This window comes from Neopsephotus bourkii, unplaced genomic scaffold (genome assembly GCF_033783945.1).
Source record: "Neopsephotus bourkii isolate Nb327-2 ecotype Australia unplaced genomic scaffold, CSIRO-AGI_Nbou_v1 NB_168, whole genome shotgun sequence".
Classification (NCBI taxonomy): Eukaryota; Metazoa; Chordata; class Aves; order Psittaciformes; family Psittacidae; genus Neopsephotus; species Neopsephotus bourkii.
The window spans coordinates 9,028,975-9,054,349 of record NW_026900684.1 but is presented as its reverse complement, the minus strand read 5'-3'; the positions used below and the strand labels follow the sequence as shown (position 1 = coordinate 9,054,349).

Genomic DNA, 25,375 nt, shown 5'->3' with positions numbered 1-25,375 from the left:
TCTTTAAGAGAATGTTGTCCTTTATTGGTTTTGGAAAAAATATTTGTTAACAAGTAATTAATCCTTTAATGAAAATCAATATTTTATATTCAAATTAAATTTTACATTAGTGTACTTGTTATAAAAAGGTAATTCTCTATAAATTTGCTGCATTATCTATGTTTTCATACGGTAATGGCATTAAATAATTAATCTGTTAGACCTTTACATTTTGTACTGCAAGAGTTTGTATTACCATATTAACTCTTTCTGGAAAATATCATTATAGAAGTTATTAAAATGTCAGATTCTTCATTTTCTTTGATGTTAAACAAATCAAGACTTTACAGTAAGAGAATGCCATTCTCATTACCAGTCAGGAACCTCTGGTAAGAGATAATTTATGTCTTTCTCGTGTACAATAGACCAAATCATATTTGTGCTAACAGTTACTGACATTTCTTTCACAATGTTGATAAATCATATGCAATACACATCTTTTAACAAATCTTAAACAAACAAACAAGCAACTAAAGTGAAGAATGCTGCTTTTTTAAACAACAGCTCCAGTAAAACTCATAGAGAAACAAGGGTTTAGCTGAAAACTTCTACAGAATACTGCAGTAAAGCCAAAAGTACAACATACTGAATTCAAATAAAATTAATTTGAATATCTGGGAAGTCTGAATGCATAGGGTTCCAACAAGTAGGGTTTTTGTGTTTCTTAGTTTGGGGAGAGAAAACAAGGTTTTCTAAGGAATGTCTCCAATTCAGCTTAACAATTGGTTCAAACAAGAAACCAACCTGTACTTATGGCAACTTCCGTCATTTAGACAAGACCTATATGCAAGTAAGCTTAAAATTAAGCAGTAGCAGGGGCATATTTGCCATACTTGAAAATATCATGATACATTTTCACAGTTTTATTTATAAGACTATTTTTGTACTAGCCTGCAAATTTCTTCCTGGGAAGAGACTGTTTATTATTAAACTGAGCTAAGGAAGAACTAATAAAATTACATGTTTGGGGAGGCATTAAACTCTTTTATTTTTCCCCAAGGGTTTTGCTAAATCCTTGTTTTGATAATGACTTAATTTCTTATAAGATTCCCTCATTTGAAGAAAAAAAAGCTGAATTTTATTACTGCATTAATATTTTTCTTAACATTAAAATAGTTATTATTTTCTATTTCATTCTCTAAGTAAGTCTGCTCTATGAAGGCACCAGAACATGAAGAGTGAAGGTTCTTATCTGTCTTGAGACATAATTGTACCTATTTTCCTTATTAAATCAGATCTATATTTTAATTATCTGATAAGAGGGAATGCTATATCAATAGCGGGGCTACATGTGTGATGTACAAGTTGTTCCTCCAGACGGGATCCTCTGAGAGACAGAAAAGCCACAGATGGATATGCCTGTGTTGTCTTCTCACCAAGGAAACCAGACTGGAAGGCTGAGCTAGAGATGGCAGCAGGGCTGGCTCTCCTGACTTCCCTGTGCTGAGAAACCTCAGCCAAAACACTGGAGATCAACAGATGTAAGACTCACTCACCTAACTCTAATATCTTCAGTGTCATTGTGCATGTTTTAAGGGTTTTTGATGCCCTTCACAGGGCTAACAGATGTGACATATGTCATCTTCAACACCCTTTCTGGAGTAGTAGCTGAAGACCAGGAGAGATGCCCTAAGGCATTTTAAATGTCTGTAAGTGTCATCCAGTCTATCCCCCCTTATGTTTTAGGCTCTAGTGATGACACAGCTTGTTTTTGAACAGCTCCTTGGCTAGCTAGATATCAAGGCAGCTTACTGCGCAACTTCCGAGTCTACAGAGGTAACACCACTTACTTCAATCCTTACCAAGCTGAGTTGTCTTGTGGTTGCCTCATGATCCCTTTAGCTGTGCTTTTGAAACAAGCACAGCCCTCTTCGTATCACTCTAGAACTGTATTGTTTCTTCAATGCCAAATAAAGTTTAGATACAGCTGGAAGCTGCTGTTACTATCACTCATTATTTTAATTAAAAGTATGTTTATTCTAGAAAGTGATAAAGTGCTTCTAAAAGGATAGCAGCTTTGTTTTTCCACCAAAGAAAACAAGTAAGTAAGCATAATAAGTAAATAAATAAATAAATAAATAAATAAATAAATAGGCAAATTCCTTTTAGAATAATAAGGTAGGCCAAGAAGTCAGGTTCACCACTGAAATTCCTTAATTATTCGCTTGCTGATGATTTACCAAATTCAACGAAGACTTAAGGGATGACTCTGCCTATAGTTTTGTATAAAACCACAGCATTTAGATTTTTTTTTATTGTATGTTACAGAATAATTTCTAAATACCCAGATCAGAAAAGAAACAGATTGGAATAATCTACTGAAAACGACTATTTAAAATCATAATCTTTTAAAGGGACTACGCAATTAGCCACATCTTTCTGTTCTAAGTAGTTTTACCACCAGATGTCGGTATTGTACAAATTTCAGTATGAGATTTACCACGGTCTTCCCCTTCAACCATTTTCCTTACTGTCATTAAAAACCTCAAAACAATACCTTACATGGATACTCTTTTTGTGTTGTGGGTTCTTTGTTTTTGTTTTTTGTATGAAAAGTCATTTAAATGTAATGACGAATAATCATGAAGATCAACATGCATCATTTACCCACAGTAGTGTCTTGCACTGCTATGGTTGTAAAACTAAGCTCTCTTATATGGGCAGAAAAAAAAAAAAAAATACAAATTCCATAATAGCTTTACTGATGTTAGGGTTTTCACAGCTGTTTAACTTACATTAAACAGGTCTGATGGGTCTGATCATCAAGAAACAAACTGCTTGAATTTCATAGAAAGACAGTTCAGCCAGCACAGCACTCCACAGGCTATCTTGCAGCAAATGCTGACGTGATTCAGGACAGAAAAATGTCTCTAATACACAATTTCAGTGTCACCACATCACTTTTACTCGATTACATCTTTTTTTGTGTGTGTGATCCAAAGCACTTGGGTAGAAGAAAGATTTGCTTTGAACTTCAGAGACCTTTTGAAAATTATAAAATTATAATGCTTTAAAAAGAATGGATGAGTACGTTTAGTTAATTTACTGACATTTCTCAGTCTGAACAAATTCCTAGAAAGAAAATTAGCTGAGATTATTGAGTTTTCAAAAATTCACATATAAAAATTATAAAAATAATTAAAAAAATTAATATTGCCAAAAACTTCACCATCAAAGAAATGGAAAGTTATTGACCTTGCTACTTAAAGCACAGAGGAAATTAAATTATATTAGCTTTAAGTATATGAAGTCAGGACTCTAGCTGCCAAAATATAAACAAGGGTACATCTCTGCAGGCAAGTGAAAATTTTAACACGAGATTTTCAAGGCAACATATTCTGTTATACTGGCTGGTTATAAACTATGCTTCATAATGGAGAAGAAAAGGACAATCTCTGCAGCATTCATCAAATTGAAGTGTAACAGCAGGTTATGTATTTGTTGTCCCTGTGTACCATTGAAAAAAAACCCCACAAGCAGTAGCCAAAAAAAAAAAAAAGCTGGATCAAGCAGAGGTTTGTTTTTTCTCAGAAAGCTCTCTATAATTTTGGTTTTGGTTTGGTTTTTGGTTTGTACTTTTTTAGTCAGATAAGAGAAAACAAAGCCATAGAATTACTAGAAGGATTATGATCCTAAAACACCTGCAAATTATGCATTACTCAAAATGTCTGCCTGCCTATTCATAAATACCTGTTCCACAAATCTGGCCTCTATACTCATCTGGAACGGATCGTATTTTGTTCTCAAGAATTTAATCTGGTTAAAGAGATTACTGCAGATAACAAACTTGTACTGCTCCCCATGGCACACAGAGAAAGCTTTGGTGTGAGGAGACAACCTTCACATTTTGGTAGCTCCTTCAGTGCACATGGAACACTATTATATCTTAATGAAATTAAATACAAATGAATATGAATCTGTGTATTGTCAAAGTGCAAAAATATCACACTGTACACAAATTACCAAAACATTAAAATGCATGTCATTCCTGAATACTGTTAGCCTGTCATGAGGTTTAAATAAGGAGATTACTTATTTTTTTTTTGTTAATAAACTCCTTTCCTTAGGAAAGGAAATTAACCCTTTTATAATTCACTTAATTATATCATCTAATTTATGGCATGAACTCATGTTCAATATCTCTTTCAAATTTTTTTCATGAATTTAGTGGATTTGTTTTATTTTTCAGTATCAGCTGCTTTGCCCCAAATGAACACCCTTCCCCAGATTTAGGAAAATATTCTTTGTTTCTATAATTATGATTTTGCTTGATTTTGAAGAGCAACAACAATAAATCTTGATTATCAGTTGAAAAGTACTGTGTAACACAAATTTGCACAGGATTTACAGTAAGATTATATTGTATGTATAAAGTTTCTCCCATTCTTTTCTCTTATTTCTACACTAAAAATATTGAAAGATGTTAGAAATTTCTTTAAGGAGCTCAGATTTTTCTCCTTAATTAACACCTTCATTGTCTTCACAGGGTACTCACATTAGCATTTATTTCTCAAATTTGGATAACCAGGCTGAGAACATTCCAAGAGAAGCATTATGAATAACTGTGGCAGAGACTTAACTGGGTACAACTTCGAATTTGCTCAGTCAGGTCAGATTAATGCCAATGCCATTCTCAGCTGTGTGAAGCTGGAGCAAACCTGACTTGCAGAGATGAAGGTGGAAGCCGGGCACAGCAAATGTTTGCCCAGGGCAGTTATGTGTTCGTGAAGGGGTTACCAGGAAAAGTGTTCAGGGAAAGAAACCATTAAGTTACAGCACCTGAGGTTACACTGCAGAGACCTCAGGGAGGAAAAGAATAGCATTTGACTTGTTAAAGAAAGAAAGGGGGGGGGGGAAATCTGTTATCGCATGTAATTGAGCATGTTAAATTCTGAGAGAAATCCTAAATACTGTTATGCTTAGCATTTCTGACAGACTGGTTGCAAGATCTAAAGTGAAAATAACTAATACCATGAAGGTCCAGAGGCCAGAGTAAGCAGAAATCAAAACAAGCTGAATAGGCTCATGGAGAAAAGTCAAAACTGCTATGATTCTCACAGAATATTTTATAATTTGGACAAGTATTTGATAAATATCGTAAAGTAAAATAAGTGGCATTTCTTGTAAGAAAAATTCCCCTAATAATTGAATTTCCTATTTTCCGTTAAGGGTGGCATTAATACTAGTGTAGCGTGGAGGTCTATTCTCTGACTATACAACTGTCACAAACCTTTAAGGTGAAGGGGATACATGTGTTCAGTATAGAGGATGCTGAGTAACTAAAAAGAAGTATTGGGGCAACAGAAGTGGCAGCCCTTTCAGTGAGAAAACATTGATAGTCACCACCTACAACACAAACGTTTTCCCTTGGGTCAAGAATGACTAAGATAAGCTGCATTCAAACAAGGAAAAGAGAGGTGTGTGCCCCAAAATACAGAGGAGTCCAATATTACCATCCCTGTAAAACACTGAAATGACCAGATACTCTGCCTGAGAGTGGTGGAGGTGTCTGTACAGTCAGGACCATCCTAAAAAATTAGCTAGAGTATAATCCAGACACCAAAACCAACCTTCCTCCAGTGTAAGAACTGTCTTATTTATTTTGTTAACCAATTATTTACCTATACAAGGACTTGCCTATGGCTGGATCAATGGACTGTGGCCAAGGGTATGAAGTTCATTAAGACAAAGAGACGGGTCCTGCATTTGGGCCTCAACAACCCCACATAATGCTACAGGGTGGCTGGAAAGTTGTCTAGTGGAAAGGTACGTAGGGGTGCTGATTGACAGCCATTGAACATGAAAGGAACAGAAACAGCATACCCAGCAGACCAGGGAAGTAATTGTCCCCCTGTACTGGGCACTGGTGCAGCTGCATCTTGAATATTACATTCTGTTATGGGCCCATCACTACAAGAAGGGCATTGAAGTGCTAGAGTGGGTACAGAAAAGGGCAGCAAAGCTGGTGAAGGGTATGGAGAACAAATCTTATGAGGAGTGGCTGAAAGAGCCGGGGTTGTTTAATCTGGAGAAGAGAAGCCCCAGGGGATACCTTATAGCTCTTTACAATTATCTGGAAGGAGGTTGCAGTGAGATGGGAGTCGGTCTCTTCTCCCATGTAACAAGTGATAGGACAAAAGGTAACAGCCTCAAGCTGCACCGGGGGAGGTTTAGACTGGATATTAGGAAAATCTTCTTCACTGAGAGGTTAATCAGGTATTGGAACAGGCTGCCCAGGGAAGTGGTGGGATCACCATCCCTGGAAGTGCTCAAAAACCTGTAGATGAGGCCTTTAGTGACATGGTTTAGTGGTGGTTTTGGCAGTCCTGGGGTAATGGTTGGACTTGATTATTTTAAAGGTCTTTTCCAACCTAGCTGATTATATGATTCTATGACAAGAAAATATGCCAAAAGCCTTTTGGATGTTTAAATAGACTGGAAATGGAAGAGACTGCTGATAACCACACAGCTGCTGACACCCTCAAAACACTCTAGTAGGTCTGTTAATAGACTTCCATTTATAAAAGTTATGCTGCGTCTTCTCAAGCATAGCTGATGTATCCACGTACCCATTAATTGTTTTTTTTTAACGTTAGATTCTTAAAAAGCAGGCCCACAGGACATCAAAATATTATAAAAGTCTGTAGGATTTCAGCTGACTCTTCTTCTAAGTCTGGAATGATTTCACACAACAGAGCACTGATTAACTGTATATTTTATAAAAATCTGTTTTACCAGACTATATATTGTATGTGTGTGTGTATTTAAAAGATACGCAAAATGCAATCAAGCATTGCAAAAAATCCTAACACATATCACTTGGTTTTAAGCAAGACATATAAACAGCAGATCTTCTACACTCCTCAACCTCAAATTCTAACTTGGTTCCCTTCTGTTAGTGAAATACAGTCTTGCTTCAGTGGGGCCAGAATAGTGTTTGCAGCAGTGATCTTCTTCTGCATCACCCATCTGCTCCTTCAAGGAGAAACATGGCTTTGGACTGCCCAAAATCGCTATGTTCCAGGCAGTATTTGCCCCTTGTACTTTGTCAGAAACTCACTATTCCTTGAGCCCCTGAGTCCTATGAGGCATACCTGTGTATAATTCTTTAATTGAAGTGCAGGTCCTGAGCCTGGCTTGTTAGTTTGGAGATAGGAAGAGAAAATCTTACCTTTCCTTGTCTGGGTCTTTTTTCACTGTCCTCACCGGTTTCCAGCCATGTGGTACACCACTCAGTGTACTGGTGAGATCTCCCCTTCTCAGCAGCAGCAAAATATATGTTCCTTCAGTTTCATTTAAAATCATGGCACAAGGAAAAGCAAATAATGAAAGGAGAGCACAGACATGAATGAAATATCTTGCTGAAATATTCCTGCCTAACGTTTTCATGTTTCAAACAATGGCATCAATATGAGGGTTTCAACACAGCCTTCTTGAGAAAGGTTTCAGTCTGCTTAATCAGCTCAGAACAGCCAGCTGATGAGCATGACCATTTGCCACTGTGTCTAACCATGTGATTTATTTTATCATTCCAAAAGACCGAACTTGTGAGAGTGTGATTGTACATGCAAACTAAACAGGCTGAATCATAAAATTCCAGGAATTTATTTGCATGTTTTAACTGGAATTTGAACCTGTGGAGGATAAATTTGTTCCTGATGAGATTCAGTCTTAAATTAATATTTATCCTCAAGAAGAAATACAGGTGAGTAAACTGCTTTTTAAAAGTGCAGGACTTACTGTCTCAGAAAGCAAAATATTCTCTATTAACTATGGAAATTATTAATGCCTTAATATAATTTTTCCTGGACAGCTGAGAAGAAAACAATTTAGAAACTGGAAAACCTGTCTCTTCTCACTTTTCCAGCCTATGCAGTATTTCTGGCTTGAGCAGCTCAACGTGCAGAACCATCAACTATTCATGCAAGCCTCGTTATTTTCTTCAAATCTTTTTTATTTAGTATGATTGGGATCTAGTGGAAAAATGTCAGTTGTTGCTGTGTTATTGCTACAGCTGTGGCAGCTGCTTTGAAAGGAGCTTCTGTTTGACATTACCTCACCACTTCTAGAGAAGATACAGTGCCCCCAAATCATCCCTTTTAGCTATGGGAAGTTTGTCAATGCTAATTCAAAGAGCAACTAAAATGATCTCTGGGGCTCATATTTATGTGGCCAGACTCCACTTGTCATAGGGAAAAGGTCCGTAACAGCTTGTGCAAAGTGGGCAGAACCATTTTCTCAGGACAGCTGTGTTCCTGAAGAATATCTGCAAGCCTCCTGGCTGATGCTTAGATTTCTGTGAGCCACAGGTAATCCACACCTCTACTGCTAACTACCTCTCTCAATGTACCAGCAGAATCACTCACCTGTCACCACCACTGATAATAAGTACTAGAGACGTAACCCTCTAAAGTCTCATAATCCTCCACAGATACCTGAAGGAACAAGAAACTATAGTTGAAAATCTCAAACTTCAGAAACTGCTGGAGTTCCTTCCTCATAGAAAAGACAGAACAAATCATGTGGGGCAGAAAGAGCTGTTAAATACATTAAATATTTTGAGCTTGTTCTCTTCAACTGATATCAACCCAAAGTGGAGGCAGTGCTGAAATGCGATATCATCTGGAGACATAAATTGTTTTCCTGCCTAACAGTATCTATTTGCAGGGTTTCTGTGCAACTCAATTGAAGTAAAATGTTGGGTTTTTTTAAGAGACAGCTTGTATAAACACCACCTTTTTCCTACTGGGATGAAATGCATTATAGTCTGGTCTTTAATGGCTTAGCTGAATTGAGCTGTGCTCTTCAGAAAACCAGTTGTATTCATACTAGTGGTAACCCAGAACTGAGTAATTGAAAGATGCATTGGATCTTAACAATAGAAAAACTCTGTAAACTTTTGCCATTGACTGTTATAAGTGGTACAGTACAGGAATGTTCTGTCCTAATATCTACTATACCAACTGAAGGTGAATTACAGTCATGGTTGTGTTCAACAAATATCTATGACCAACATATATATGTTGCCATTTAAATAAATGCACTAAGTCAAGATTAATAACCATGTATTTTATTAAAATATAATTTGTAAATATATTTCCAATTATAGTACAAATCCTCTTGCTTCACTTTAGCTCCTGTGGGGAAAAAATCATTAACATTTAGAAATATAAAATTAGCAAATAATTTCAGTGCCTCCTGATTTTAACACAATACGCTACTATATGATACATTTGCCTCAGGAATGAGGCTGGCTTAAAAATTCCTTTTCCTCTCTCTTCACCCCTGCTTGTAGCCACTCATCCCCACAACTGCAGTGCACTTCACTGTTGCCTAAATTACACTGATTGAATGGTTTATGTGGTTGTGCTGACAATAGAAACACCAATACAATCTCTCTGAGGGATAAAATAACATTGTGCAAAATAAGAAAAAAAGAGGAGATGTGGGTAGGGGAAAACAGGGGGGAAGGATTTGTAACCCAAGTAATTTTTAAATGTTTCATAACATGCTATTAGTATCATTGACAGGGCACAGTAAACTGTAAAGAAAATGCAAAACTGAGGGTGTAAGGCTGGAAATTTCTTAAACTCCAATTTTCATTTAACTACATGCTCCCATTTGTGCAGCAAAAAAAAAAGGCACTGCAGTGATTCATCTGCAATTGGTTTTCTTGTTTCTGAAGGCAGGATAGTCACAAGTTTAGACTAGGCACAGAAGAGTCTGCAGAAATTAAAATCCATGAAACATACCTTAGGAAGAATTAGTATAGGCTGTCAACAAAGAATATGGAATAAAACAAATATGCACAGAGTCTGAAGTGAATTGGTTTCAACTGATGTGCTGTGGGAAGCTCATCTGCTTCCTTGGCTTGTGCTACTGATGACAAACTGACATTATGGCATGTGTTCTCATCAAGAGCACACAAAGAGCTGTGTAACAGGTAGTTAACTGAGAAACAAACACATTCTGAAATTGTGCTTTGATTAATTTTCCTTAGTGATATCATGTCAATTTGTACTGCTATAATTTCAGATTACTTTTCATCCACATAAGTAAGGTAATACTGTTATCAAGGTTTTAAAGCATTAGCTACTGTAGCATCTAGATATCAGTCTCCTTAAGAACATTCAAACGGATATCAGACCAGCTTCTGTTGAGCTGTTCCAAACGATACTGCAGTAATGTGAGTTCACCCAGCTGTTCTCTTGACTGATATATTAAAAATATTACAAGTATGGCTCATGCTACCTGGCTTTTTCTTAACTATGAAATTCTGATCTTAAACATTATTTTCTCTCTTATTCTGAAGAGTAAATTTTGTATAAAATTGTGATATATTACATATATAATTATTTCTCTCTATATACATTTTTATATATAAAATTATTTCTATATAGCAAAATTATTTATATATATATAAATTATAGAACATTAGGATATATTGTTTCTGACACTAAATATTGAGTAAGAGACATATTTGAAGCAATCCGCAAATGAACAATGACCAGGAGCTGTAATACGGTGGAAAAAACTACCCAAAATTGAAGCATAATTTCTAACCGTTGAAAGGCTGCACACTGTGCTTTTACCTATGTTCGACTCATAAAGGTACAGGCCAGGGAGAATTGTGTCATGAAAAGGGATAAGAATATCACTCTAAAGAGTTTGGATTATTCTAAATTTTTTTTTTAATTATACATGTCAATCAGACTTTTTTGTCAAAGATTTTACAAGGACAGATTCTCTAACTAATATAACATCTCCAAACTATTTGTTTTTAAATCTTACTCTTTGTTCTCATTATTCCTGCTAAAGGAACTATCTTCTTGAACATTTAAAAGTAGGTAGTACAAAAAATGCGTAATACTGAGAACAGTCTACCAGTAGCAAGGACAACAGAAGGAACAAGCTTCTTCCATTTCAGATTATAATGATTTGTCCAGTATAGGCAAAGAAAAACTATGTGACACAAACAATTAATAAGTACACAAAGTACACAAGTGTGTTTATTACATTTTTGCAAGCACTTTGTTCTACACTTCAAAAACGCCACCATCAAGCTGTTGGCACATTTATGTACAAAACAGATTAATTGTAATGCCTGCTACAAAGCATTCTTTGTGAAAATACAAACTCTAATACCAGAGAAGAGCCAAAAGCATTAACATCATTACATGAGTTTAAAAGACATTTTTAAAAATCAGCACAAACGTTTTAAGACACAAAACTGAAACACTACAATATAGAATCCAAAAAGAAGTTCCTAATACTTTTTGCAGAACTGTAATACTGGTACTGCACATTATCAGAAAACTGTTGACCCTGTAGGACAGCCTAATTGTAAAAAAAAATAAAACCCCAAACAAAGCCCCAAATAAAAAAAAAAAGGCAAAAAAAAAATCAAATCAACTAATACTACTACTTAATGCATTATCATGCCACAAGTAACTATAGTATCACCCTCTACTTACTACAAGAATTGTTAAAAATTACTGATGATGCATGACTAGTAATAGTACAAAGAAGAGTTTTACTCAAGAAGTTTTATTAGAAATGCACTTGCACTGAGAGAGAATTCACAATGGTCCAATAAGTGCACAAAACTACCTAAGATTTTTAACACTGACAAAAATGTCTTGTCAGGCTACATCACTTTAAAAGACACTTTACAGCATTCTTGTAGCATTAGAAATAGGCAAAAAGAAAAAGAAAAAGAAAAAGAAAAAGAAAAAGAAAAAGAAAAAGAAAAAGAAAAAGAAAAAGAAAAAGGGAAAAGAAAAAGAAAAAGAAAAAGAAAAAGAAAAAGAAAAAGAAAAAGAAAAAGAAAAAGAAAAAGAAAAAGAAAAAGAAAAAGAAAAAGAAAAAGAAAAAGAAAAAGAAAAAGAAAAAGAAAAAGGGAAAAGAGAAAAGAGGGAAAAGAGAAAAGAGAAAAGAGGGAAAGGAAAGGAAAGGAAAGGAAAGGAAAGGAAAGGAAAGGAAAGGAAAGGAAAGGAAAGGAAAGGAAAGGAAAGGAAAGGAAAGGAAAGGAAAGGAAAGGAAAGGAAAGGAAAGGAAAGGAAAGGAAAGGAAAGGAAAGGAAAGGAAAGGAAAGGAAAGGAAAGGAAAGGAAAGGAAAGGAAAGGAAAAGAAAAAAAGAAAAAAAAAGAAAAGAAAAAGAAAAGAAAAGAAAAAAAAAAGAAAAGAAAAGAAAAGAAAGAAAGAAAAGAAAAGAAAAAAAGAAAAGAAAAGAAAAGAAAAGAAAAGAAAAGAAAAGAAAAGAAAAGAAAAGAAAAGAAAAGAAAAGAAAAGAAAAGAAAAGAAAAGAAAAGAAAAGAAAAGAAAAGAAAAGAAAAGAAAAGAATCCCAGCAAATTTGGTCCAATAATATTGACTTTTCTTACATAAGGTTTTTTGTTTTGTTTTTGGTACAAGTAATTCTTTCAAATTAAGATGACTTACCTTTCTGATAACAATTTCCTATCAAAATAAAGGATCAAATATATTACTATACTTTCAAATAATATCTTTAGTGGTCTTTCACCTTACTGCAACGTAATACAGGAAAACCAATATGTGTAGGAAAGCTAGAAGTCAAGCTATAACATTTATGGAAGTGTTGTTTAATATATCTTTTACAGTTCAGACAGGTGCAATCCATTTAAATATTGAAAGCAGGTAAAAAGACATCTGACTCCTATTGTCACTGTATGTTTGATATATTACTTTCATAAATGTAGCTAAGCAGTAATTTCTTACATCATCACATGAACAGCTCCAATTTAGCATAACCATCATTGAATTAAAGAGAGATCATTCTGTAAAAAACTATGGATAACTATATCACTAAATTAACAATTGTTATATACCATAACTCTTTAACAGGTAGCCGTGGTATTGAATTCCTTCAAAAGGCAAGTGGCCATGCATTGTTAGCACCACGGTCTGCATGCTCACAATACAAACAGGAATTATCACCCATGGAACTTGGAACAAGAGAATATTCTTTAAAAACATCAATAATAATACAATGTTAACAAAGATAAGAAGCACTTTTTTCCTTTTTTTAGTTTTTTTAAACTTTTTTCTCTTTTTTTTTTCCTTTTTTCTTTACCCACTACAAATTTAGAAATTGCACCCTTGATTGTTTAAAACGTTAGTAGGACCTTCATTCAACTGGATCAGGGTCCATCTAGCAAGTTTTCCAAATATAAAGGAAAGTCATCAGAATGTTTTCTTACTGTATTGTACATCAGGTACAATGGTCCCTTTGAAGTATACCTGTAGTTAAAGTAGTTACTGAACTCAAAACTAAAAAGTATAAAAAGCTACCTTTTTTTTTTTTTCCAAAAACATATAAGAAACAATGCAAAAGGTGTTATGCATAACACATACAAAGTGATTAAAAAAATCAAACACATATTTGCATTTGACAATAGTTTAATATCCTTGATCTAGCAGAACTAATTAGCTTAAGAGAATTCAGGAAAGGCTATTTAGGAGCTTTGTGGTAGAGAATGATCACACAAAGTAAGAACTAATTAAGAAACCAAGTGCTAGACAACCAAGAATTGTACATGGGTGATATGTAAGTCACCCAAACAATCTTTTGTGAGAAGCACTTTCAATTGTTTTTAAAATGGTTGGATGGCCTTTAGTTAAACAGCAAAGCATTCTCATGGTAAAAAGTAAGACAAGATTTCTTTTATGTGTAAGCGTTAAGCCGCTCTTTAGAGCGAGTAGAATGAATATCATGAAGCTCTTGTTCCTCCTTTGATTTAATATCCTCATATTTTTGCATTCTGCAAGCATCTTTCACATAGGCCCAGTTGGCAGACAAGACCATGAGATAATGAACCTATAAGAGAAGTCACAGAAAGTTAGGAACCAAGAGAACTAATCATAATAGAGCAACTTCAGACTTGAAAACTATATGATAGAGATTGATGGTAGCTCTTTTATCAAAGGGAGCTAAGCGTGGTTAAGTCAAGAAGTAGAACAGCAGCTTGACACAAAGTTCAAGCTTGATCTGAACTGAAAAACCAGCAAAGCATCACTGCTCTACTACTTCAGCTACCCCACTCATCTTCATGGAAAAATCAGATTTCAAACAAAAGAATATAATTTGAAACTTGAACAGATTGTAGATGTGAGAATCCTAGAAGTGGGGAGCCTTTGAGCAGTGTACTCATGTCTTCCTGGCCTTTTAAAACACGTGTGCCAGAAAACCTTTCAACTGAAGAATACATGATGAAAATGGGACCACATAGGCACATTTCTTATCCTCACAAAGGTTATGATAACAACCCAGTAAAAGTCAAATTTAAACTTAATGTACTGCAGTTTCACTTGGCATTTTAGTTCTACTAAAAAAAAAAAGACAAACTATTCTGAAGGTACATTGGCCACAGTCTTACCTTCATTAAACTCCCATTCTTTGCCTATCCCTTCCTTAAAATTTTACAGACCCAAACTTCTGGAACTCTTGGAGTTCACACTCACTATAGGTAGGATGACTTGCCTGGAAATAACTACTTTAGTTTATATAATCTCAAATAAATATCCACGTTATAGAATGACATGTATGTTTAATAGTCCCACCACCTTTGTTTTTTTTTGTTTAACACAAAGTTCCTAGATAACATTGTCACACCAAGGAGGCCATCTTTAACTGTCTGTCTAATTGAATTTCACAATTCCATGACCTGAATAGCCTGAAGCCAGTGGGGCTCCCTCAAGTCTTATTCAATTTGAAGCAGGGCAGCTTCTACAGTCTGCCTTAGGATGTTTTAATTACAGACATATACAAGACAGCACATGGTTTTTGCATATTGAAACATTCTGTCCTGGTTTTGGTTGTGGTAGAGTTAATTCTCTTCCTAATAGCTGGTGCAGTGCTGTGATTTGGCTTTCATCTGAGAATAGCGCTGGTAACACATTGATGTTTCAGTTCCTAAGTCGTGCTTACCCTGATCAAGGACTTTTCAGTCTCCCATGCTCTGCCAGTGAGGAGGTGCGTAAGAAGCCTGGAGGAAGCACAGCCAGGACACCTGACCCAAACTAGCCACAGGGGTATTCCCTATCACAGAACATCATGCTTAATATACAAAGTGGTGGGAGCTAGCCAGAAGCGTCTGATTGCTGCTCGGGACAGGCTGAGCATTGGTCAGGAATTGTGCTGTACATCACTTTGTTTTTGTCTTTTTTTTTTTTTTTTAGTTTTAGATCTCTCTGTTATCTCCTTTTTCATTAATATTAGCAGTAGTAGTATACTTTACTCTGTTAAAACTGTTTTATTTCAACCCATTGTTTGAAATTTTTCCAGTTCTCCTCATCCTACCAGGGTGGTTGTCAGCTGGGGTTAAATCACAGCACATTCCTGCTTATATTTCTTTATACAGTGAAAGTATGCTTCAACCTTTCAGAATTGTAGAGTTGCATCTAGTCTAGGGAGAGTTTGGGTTTTACTTTGTCTTTCCTTTCCTTTTGGGACATGTCATTATATCAGGAGGGCAGAAGACTAAATAACTTTTTCTTTCCCTTATATGCATCTAATATCCTGCAGAAAAGCACAATCATACTGGAAGACAGGGACCAGACCACTTATACATTCCCTTGTTTCAGGAGAATTGATTGCACCTCCATCTTGCAGGACAAAACCTCTGTGGAAGTTAAGAGCACGTCTCGCATGGTAACTTTTGAGAGGGGAAATTGTTTCATAATTCAGTTTTGCTGTAGTGGTTTTAGGAAAACATCACAGGCAGAATGCTTGCTAGCTTTAGAATCAACCCTTTGGGATGGTAGAATTTACATTTAAACAACTTCATGTCTTCTGTTTCTATCTGACACAACTTCAACAACAGTAAAATATATTTTACTTCAACAATAATTTCTGTATTTGTTTATTATCTATACAGACATGAGAAAGAATAGCAATGTTTAGAATCATACATAGTCCTAATGAATTATGATTCAAAATCCTGGCTATTTTTTTCTGTGCATTTGTACACTCCAGAAATTACTAGCACTTAGATCCTTAATTTACATTTCTGTTGAAACAGTCAGTGCTGTCATGCTTCCTCTATGCAGTCACAGAATCCAATAAAAAGCATACTTGTGTGTGGGTAACCCTTCAAAAATAGGTGTGAGCCATCAAAGTGAATTCCTAGTGGATTAGTGCCTGGTGTAACACATCTATGGCATCTTTGATATGGTACTGTGACCTATAAAGGGTTTTTTTTAAACCTCATTGATAGTATGTATTTAAGCTATGTGGCTCAATGTGTCTATGTAATTGGCTTCCACTGAAGATGTGCTTCTTTTCACTAAAAATCTTTCAATGACTATGCCTATTCAAAACTCTTATTTGAAATGCAGAATTGTTATCTGAACAAATTAGCATTTGATAACTACTACTGAATATACTTTAAAACAATAATGCACTGGAGAACTAATGGTCTCTTGGATATAGTTTCCTGACACTAATATACCTATATATTATAATTATTGTTATTTGGTCACCATTTTCCAACTGGAAGCATAAACATCTAATTTTGGAAAATCAAATAAATTATTAATATAAGTTATATTCTACTATCATTATTTGTGGTCTTGAAACAAAAATTACATTGAAAATAAATTTCTTCCGTTTGGCTGTCTCTGCTAAGTGATGCCCTCTTGGCAGGATGTCACATAATACCAAAAAAATGGCACAGAAGAAAAGAAATAAATCACTAATGCAACAGGGATGCTAGGTTAATTGAATATTCTCTGACTGTCCTTTTTTATAAATGCAGTTCTAAGGAGAATGAAATATTTATGACCTTAGGATTCAATTAAAAATTACCAGTTATAATAGTAATAAACATCACTAACACTTTTCTTATGGAATGCGTAAATACTGAGTACCATCCATTTTTCATTTCTCATTTCAGCATGCATTATGCAAACCTACACTGGAACAGAATCCCCATTCTAACATTATTGTTATGTTTAAGCAGACACAACACACAAAAGCCAAAGAACAATGCACTATCTCATGCACTCTTCTCAGTGGAACATTTCCTTTGTCAAAATGGGATCAAATTCAAAATAATCTTCATTATTTAAAAAAAAAAGCAAAAAATTGTCCTGCCAAAACAGCTGATGCACTCACATATATACACAGAACTGACAAAAACAGTCTGCTCCTAAAATAGCAGCATGGCAAACCTGTGAATACCCAGAAAGTCATAAATCATAAAAGTATATTACTACAGTCATGAAACAGACATGAGAGTTCACACACTTGCCTGAAGAGAGTAAGTGAACAGTAAAAATTCCAAGCATGTACTTAAAGGTGAGGTTTTATTCAAAAAAAGCAATCACAATGTTCTACTTTAAAAGGAATCCACCAACATATTTTAAATGGAGATGAGAGAGTACTGAATTACAGACTTATACTTTAGTAACAGCATTGAGTGATAGTATGAAAATTGCATAACTGATGCTAAGTAACAACCAGAATGAATTAGCAATTCAGATGATGAAGGAAGTACAGAATGCTGGGTAGCTTACCATAGCAATGACTGCTGCTCCAGCTCCAGCAAGTGCCACAATGAACAAGTGGAATGTCATGTTTAGCTGCAAAGGGGAACAAAGAATGTGACTTTCATGGTGGCACACTAAACAGAAACTGAACAAAAAGTAAGAATAACGTAGAGCAAATAATCACCTTTCTTGTGCCACCCCTCTACCAACTAATGATTACTGATACTTTTTCCAAAAGACTGAGAACCCTACATGACATTGTGCTTGTACTTGTTTTGTCCCAATACTCATAGCAGGGATAAAGCATAATTCTATTTTAAAATATTATATTTAAATCATAAAATATTAAGCAAACATTATTTAAAAATAAACAGTCCTGCATTCCCCCCCCCAGTTACAATAATACCTTACGAGGTCTATAAACGTTTGTGGTGATTTCAATAGTGGCAGAGACAGCCTAAAGAAACCCTGTTTCCCTTCATTAGATGTAGCTTTCCATCCTCACATACTGATTTACTTCCCTTCCAAATTTCTCAATAAAGTTTAACCATAGTCATATAATATAAAACTGGTTTCTTAAACCATCCAAGTTAACTACCTTTCTTTCCCCACTCCAAACAAAAGGACTACATTTGTTTTAATTTCAGTGATCTGGTTTACCAGCACGCTGAGTGTTGACTGCACAGCAAGGGTTGCATTTTCTTAGATGGTTTTGCTACAAAGGCAGATCGTGTACCTTCACTCTAAGAAGATTTATTCAAACACAGTAAGACCCAGTGAAGCATTTATCAAAAGTATTCTCTGACTTCAGAGGGATCAAGATTTTAGCCTCTCTTTTGATGTGAATAGATGTAATTTTGTTTGTCCTTCATTCCTGATCATTTAAAAACGCAGAAACCTCAGACAGACTGAAATAGGTGGCCTTTGCCTAAGGGAAAAACTGCAAAGAAAAATGTACTAGGCGTTATTATCCTAACACACTGCAAGATTTGGTCAAGTCCATTTAAAATCTTTGCTTCCCTGTCACAACAGTAATCATAAGATCTTCAAACAGTGATTCACTGTATAGACCAATTCATTGTGCAGCAGATGCATTAGCTTTCAAAAACATCTCAGTAAAAAATATACATGACAATGGGATTCATAAAAAAGACATAAAAATACAAGCATATTTTAGAAAACAAAAGGCTGTAGAAATTGCACTGTCTAAATTTGATATGTGGTAAAAGACTGGGGAAAGTACTTGCTGACTGTATTTTCCACTGGGATTTTATTGCATCACCATAGCTATTAGAATTAGAACATTAAGAGCAGGAAAACACACATCAGTTATCTTCTACTATAACATATATTATGATTTGCCAAAAATATCACATTATTCACCTCATTAGAGTCACACATCTTGATGAAACTTTCTGAAGAAGTGCAAACCTTCTTTTCCTCTCCAATAGTTACAATACCTGGGAGCAGAATAAATATTCACAATATTTAATATTCTTATCATATAGAAGCTTACTTCATATGAGCTAAGAAATACAAATTCTTGACTGCCTTGCAGAACTTTAACAAAAGTTAGTTGTTTGTTGACGATGAGGGGCTGGAAAACCGCCCCTACTAAGAAATGCTGAGAGAGTTGGGGTTGTTCAGCACAGAGAAAATAAGACTTAGGGGAGACCTTATATTGGAAGGTGAGGCCTTCCAATACCTAAAGGGGCCTACAAGAAATCTAGAGAGGGACTTTTTACAAGGGCATATAGTGACAGGACAAGGGGGAATGATTTTAAACTGGAAGAGAAGAGATTTAAATTAGATATAAGGAAGAAATTCGCTACTGTGAAGGTGGTGAGACACTGAAACGTTGCCCAGAAAACCTGTGGCTGCCTCATCCCTGGCAGTGTTCAAAGCCAGGTTCAACAGAGCCTTGGGCAACAATGTCTAGCAGAAGGTGTCCCTGCGCGTGGTAGGGTAGGATGGAACTAGATGATTTTTAAGGTCTCTTCCAACCCAAACCATGCTGTGATCTACGATACTAGTTAATTTCAGCCATCACAAAACTAACACAGAATGTATTTAGTGAAAGCAAACATGCAGGTAATAATTTTTCAGCCGTTTCTGAAGGTATCTTCATCCCTGATTTTGATCAACACACTAATCAAAACAACAGAAATTTATTTGCAACTACTACATATACTTATCACGTTGTTCATAAACATTCTCTATTCTCATGTGAAGAAATGTGTTGCATATTGTTTTCAAACGTGTTGATCTGGTACAAACCTTCATTAATTAGTTATAAAAAAGCATTACCCAAACATACACTTTATTGCAATAACAGTTTCTCTATCAACAAAAAATAACTAGAATCTGATACATAGTTTCCTTTAGGTAATGTCTAGATGATAAAGACTAGCTTGAAGAGAACTGTTATTAACTTGGTTATCATGAAAAATGGTACTGTTCTTTCTATCAGTAATCATTTTTTACACTGAATTTACAGGAACCAGGTATGTTCACAGAATATGCATTTTGTATGTTAATGTTACATGCACATTTTAAGAAGAATTAGTGATAAAAAGTAGTAGCCATGAGTATTAGCAAAATAAAAAGTCATAGAAAGAATTAATACTCTTGAGATCTTTATGGATAATTGCTTTCTCAACTCACTTCTCAAGCTGGGGGGAATCAATACATTAAAAAGTTGGTTTTTTTTCCCCATGTGAAAACACTAATGTGAAATATTACATCGAAATATCACCACCAACAGAAGAATTCTCAGACTTTTTACAATTCCAAATCCCCTTCTGTCCAGATTTACCATCCCATCAGAACACAAGTATGTGCATATCCCAACTTTATTTTAACCTTCACAGTTCAGGCTTTAGTCCTACTCTTTCTTCACCAGCCTCTTAGAGTGTTACTGTTTATATTATCACGCCTCATCAAAATTTTTTGCAAGCAATCAATCTTGTCCTGTCCCAGTTCACCTCTGCAGATAGAAATGATAGCCTAGGATTCACATCTGCAAATCAGTGTCCTACCACAAGATTAAAGAGTCATTCTTCAGATAAATGACTAATTAAGCATTTCAGACAAGTTCCAGCGATTTCAAAAGAAGAGACTAAACAGAAGCCCCAAGCCAAATTTTCAGTACTCTGGGAAGATCGACAATGCTGATTAAATTTTGTCAGGCCCAGAAATGCAGTGCATTTTTAATATACTGCCTTGACTAGTGTGCAAAAGGAGAGAAAGAGATGATTAACAATTGTTACAGAAACACTGAAACAGTTCATTTGAGATACAATATGATGTTTTCTTTCATGAAATCTTGGTTTATATTTAGTACTGTTCATTCACATACCATACTGGCGAAGATCCAAGCAGAGATTAGCTCCATCCACTATGGTGGCATTTCGGCAAATGGTCCACAGATTGAAGTACATGTAAACAGGCAGAGATGTAAAAGCTGTAACTCCAAGCCAGGCCAACATAAAGATGTATGTCAGCATAATAAACTGCAGAAACAGAGGAAAAAAACAAAATCAGCGGTATGTCAGAGTGTAACTGATACTCCATTGCAAAAAAGGGGACAGAAACGTGACACATACATTTCTGACTGTGTTTGTCTGTATCTGCCCTTATTTAAATTATGGTTTGGGTCTGATGATCAATTAACAATCTGGTCAAAATGACTTATGGAGCACTAACATGATGTTTCCCAAGAAACAGCAGTTATGCTTTCAGAAGTACAAGCTTATCTGCATTCTTGTCACTCTTGGGCCTACAATTGATGCAAAGCACCACATCTGAAGTACAGACAGCTGCATGCTTTGTGAAGCCTGTCTCTCCCTCTCACTCATCACCAGCACTCCATAGTTAAGAGGTCACATGGTTGTTTTTTTTCCACTGTCAATCATGATGCAAAATATTAGAATGAAATACCATAGGCTTTGCTTGCTTTTGCTTTTAAACTCTGAGTCTTAATAAAACCAATACATTATCCATGGCAAGGTCAGAATCTCATTGGCAAATCCATTCTGTATTGAACCAGTGAGACAACATACTTGTCACTTTATTACCATATTTAAACATATTTGGGGTCTACATAAAGGGAATTCATCATTCAGAACAAATTAGAGTGATTACTTCTGTTAAGAAGTGTATTAAATTATGTGATTTGCAACATGTGTTCTCCAAAGGCTACACATTTTCTTTTTTTAGCAAAGATTCTAGCAATCTGCTTGTAGGAGACATTGAACTCTACTTCCCTTCAGGGCCAGTAGTCACATTAATACACCCAGCTTCTGTACATAGCTAAGCATGTTACATTACTACTCGCTGTTAACCTGAGACAACTAGTAGACACATTCATCAATAACAATTACCTTTTGATTTTATGCTGTGGAAAAGATATGAAGATGCTACATGATTAAATGTGGAAGTAAATCAGTCCCAAGATTTGATGCCTTCAGAAATGCTGACAAATATAAACACATTACTGAATCAGAAACTTTCAGCACACTAGTACTTCTTTAGTTGCTTACTAAAGAAAAACACTGACTCTGAGAATAAGAAATAAGAGCTGTTTCTGAAAGCTGAGTAAGATGGTCCATAATCTGCTTAAAATTGAAAATTAACAGCTACGTAAGGGGAAAATAGAACATATCTTCTAATTCTTTTTTAATGTAAGTTCTCTCACATCAGGTGATAAAGGCAAAAGCCTGATATAAACACAGGTTTTAGCTGTGGAAATCAAACAAGGCCAGGCTCAAAAAGGGTGTAAATAGTAGTAAGAACTGTTAGAGGGGTGGCTTGTCCATGTGGACATGGATCAGGAAAAGCAATCCCAAACAACAAACAGATTGAATTTTAGGTATGGCAGTTTTATTACTTTGAAGTTATGGGATGGACATTCTCAAGCAATATTAAAGAGGCCTTAATTTCATTTAATTTAACTCTCTTCCAAAGATTATTAAATAAAAGCCATTTAAATTCTAAGGAATTGCATTTACATAGGGATCTAATGTAATTTAATTAATCCAGTTTAAAATTCAATTCAGATTAATTTTCCTGATTGTCCCTAGATAGATGAGTCTTTTGCCAGTAGTTTGAAAAGCTGGAGAATTTACAGCACTAAAAATAATTAGCAGAAGTATGCAGGAATCTTAAAGAAGACAAATAGAATTATTCCATGTATTTGGTATCTTGTTTCTATCCTTTATTTAGGACTCAACACTTTAGCTTTACCTGCCAGTTAGTAAGTAATGAACCATCTTAACTTTAATATCAAAGCAGTTTAAAGATTTTTTAAATGTGTTCATGAAGATAATGGAGTTCTTCCTTTCCAACTTTTCCCAAAACCATACATACTAGAAAATCAATTCATAAAGTGAAAGCAAAGTTTATTAAAAAAAGTATATAATAAATCTACTACTTGAATGTTAAAGAAGACTTTTCTGCCTGTCAGTTGCTTTATATAATGGAAATACTATTCTAAATATTGCAGAGAAAATCATCAATGCAAATAAATAGTGTTCTGTACACACCTGTATTTATTTATTGTTCATTACTGCTCCTTTATTTTTTTCTCATATTTTTTTCTCTCTATACTACAGTGGTAAGGCTAATAAGACAACACCTGGTTCAACCTCAGGCACTCATTTACAAATAATTACTTGTAAAATTACTTAGAAATGTAGATTCACTTCAGGTCTATGAATTCCTAACTAAATGTTATGTCTGATCTTAATTTATTATCAAGTTAAATAGTTGTACTCAATTTTTCTAAAGTGGGAGAGAGACATAAGAAAGCTTTCTCTTCTCAGAATCGCCTTCAAATTCTCAGTTTACTATATTCTAGAAATATTTAAAAGTAAAATCAGCCTTCTATTCTATGAGTCTGGTAAAACTAGGTAAGCCTGAGACCTTATTTTTGAACCTTCTAGAATTTCTGAACTACGTAATATTTCATAAATCTAGTACATCTTTCAAAGTAGTACATGTATAATAATTTAATGGACAACTAAATATTTGATATTAGTTACATTACTGAACTGTGGTAACCATTTTTAAGATTGAGTTCTACACAGATTCAGAAATCTTCCTCCTCTGTAATTATAACAGAATGGATAAAAAATGTCAGCCTTATTATGATCATTACTATCCCCTCTTAATATCATTTTATTTTCTGAGATGCAGTATGGATGAAATTCTTTGTAGTCTTGCTTGCTCAAGAAGCTTGATTAAATATCTGTGCTGAGATAATACAAAGCATTGGTGTAGCAAAGAGGGGAAAAACAGAGCTTATTATCCCCTAAAAATAATCTGCCTTGGGCATAGAATAAGAGGAGGAGAAATCTGTCAGATGATAGCTGCTGGGAGTCACATGAGCTGCTTCCTTAGAGAGAATTGCATTCTTGTTTGTGGAAGGGGTTTTCTTTTAAAAACATGAACCTGTTTAGTTGAGTGTCTTCTTAGAAAAATGAATCAAATGCGATTTAATTCTAAAAACCGTATTTTAGAAAAAGAAGAACTTCATTTTTCCTCTCTCAATCACTTTTGACTGAATAGCCAATGGCCAATAATATGCCCAAATTCATGTCATAACACCAAAACAAACAGAGGAAAAAAATCAGAGAAATTTCTTCTGTTTCATGTGAGCAGAACTAAAATGTAAAATTTCGCATTAAATCACTTGGTAGTTATGAGTTACCCTTGGAAGCTGCTATAACTGATGTCAGTGAAGCAAAACACAAAAATTTGATCTGGGTAATACTACACTTTGTGCTTCAGGGGCAGTAAGAAGCAAAAGGTTAACCTTGTACAAGAAGATAGCAGTTTCTAGAAATAGAAGGTGCTAGTTTGTAATTTTTATTATAATGAATGAAATTGTGAATTTTATTTTTTCCTTAAACTGCAGGTGAAAAACTAGAGGGTTTTTTTAGGTAATTTTCTCTGCTATTAGAATCTTCCCTCTTCACCCTTGAGACTTTAAAAAAATTCTTCAGGAGCCTGTTCACTCTAGGTATTAAATTCAGAACTCAGTCTCCTGAGAGTCAAAGGGATCTTTCTCCTTTGAAGTAGCATTCTTGATATGTGAGAAGCCAAGGATTTATGAAATAGCTGTAGAATATCTTAAAGAGGTATCACAGAGGTTCTTTAGTGTGTTATGTACTGCATTGGTAGTGAAAATTGCTTTCTCTGATCTATAAGAAGCCTAATACATAAACGCAAAACAAACTATAAATGATAGTAAAATTCATCTACCAAATCATGAAGATAAAAGTTCACTAAGCTATACTCAGTTCACATTGGGAAAGAAAAGTTAAAGTAAATAATTATTTGAACAAAACAATTCTTTAACCTTTTTAGAGGTTAATATTTCATACCAAACACCATGGCTGGTAAAACACACATGTCGGATTTAATAAGATTTTTGTTGGCAGTAATGGCTTTCCTGAATCACAGATTATCAAAGCCAGCAAATCATCAACCCTTCTGGAAAGACCTTTTTCTTATAAAATCTGTTGCACAAATCAATGTCAGGAAGTAGAAATTTCAGAGAATGGTCTGAAATGGTATGTATACAGCACGACAGCTTTCCTGGTGGTCATAGCTGGTTGAAACCCTGTTTCCACTGAAAACATTACCTAAATCTTATTTATTTTAATGAAATCAGCTACCACTTTCTTTTTAAAATGTATGGCTGCTTGTCCCTTGAAAAGTACATTCACTGAATTTCAAATACTGTTCTTGTTTTAGTTTGTTATACATATTTTAAGACCTGAAGAAATATTAGATGATTGCTTCAGTGACCCTAGGGACAGACTGTG

The 25,375-nt window shown here is 34.9% G+C and overlaps 1 protein-coding gene across 1 annotated transcript in view; it reads right to left on the bottom strand.

The window, feature by feature from the left end:
- Window positions 1-12,528: 12,528 nt before the first annotated feature.
- Window positions 12,529-25,375, bottom strand: part of GPM6A (glycoprotein M6A) — a 117,252-nt gene continuing 104,405 nt past the window's right edge. The window contains exons 4-7 of the mRNA XM_061372407.1: window positions 20,905-21,058; window positions 18,930-19,006; window positions 17,574-17,639; window positions 12,529-13,875 (exon numbers count right to left, since the gene is read on the bottom strand). Of these exons, the coding sequence (XP_061228391.1) occupies window positions 13,723-13,875; window positions 17,574-17,639; window positions 18,930-19,006; window positions 20,905-21,058 (450 nt within the window). The 3' untranslated portion in view covers window positions 12,529-13,722. The remainder of the gene's footprint in view (window positions 13,876-17,573; window positions 17,640-18,929; window positions 19,007-20,904; window positions 21,059-25,375) is intronic.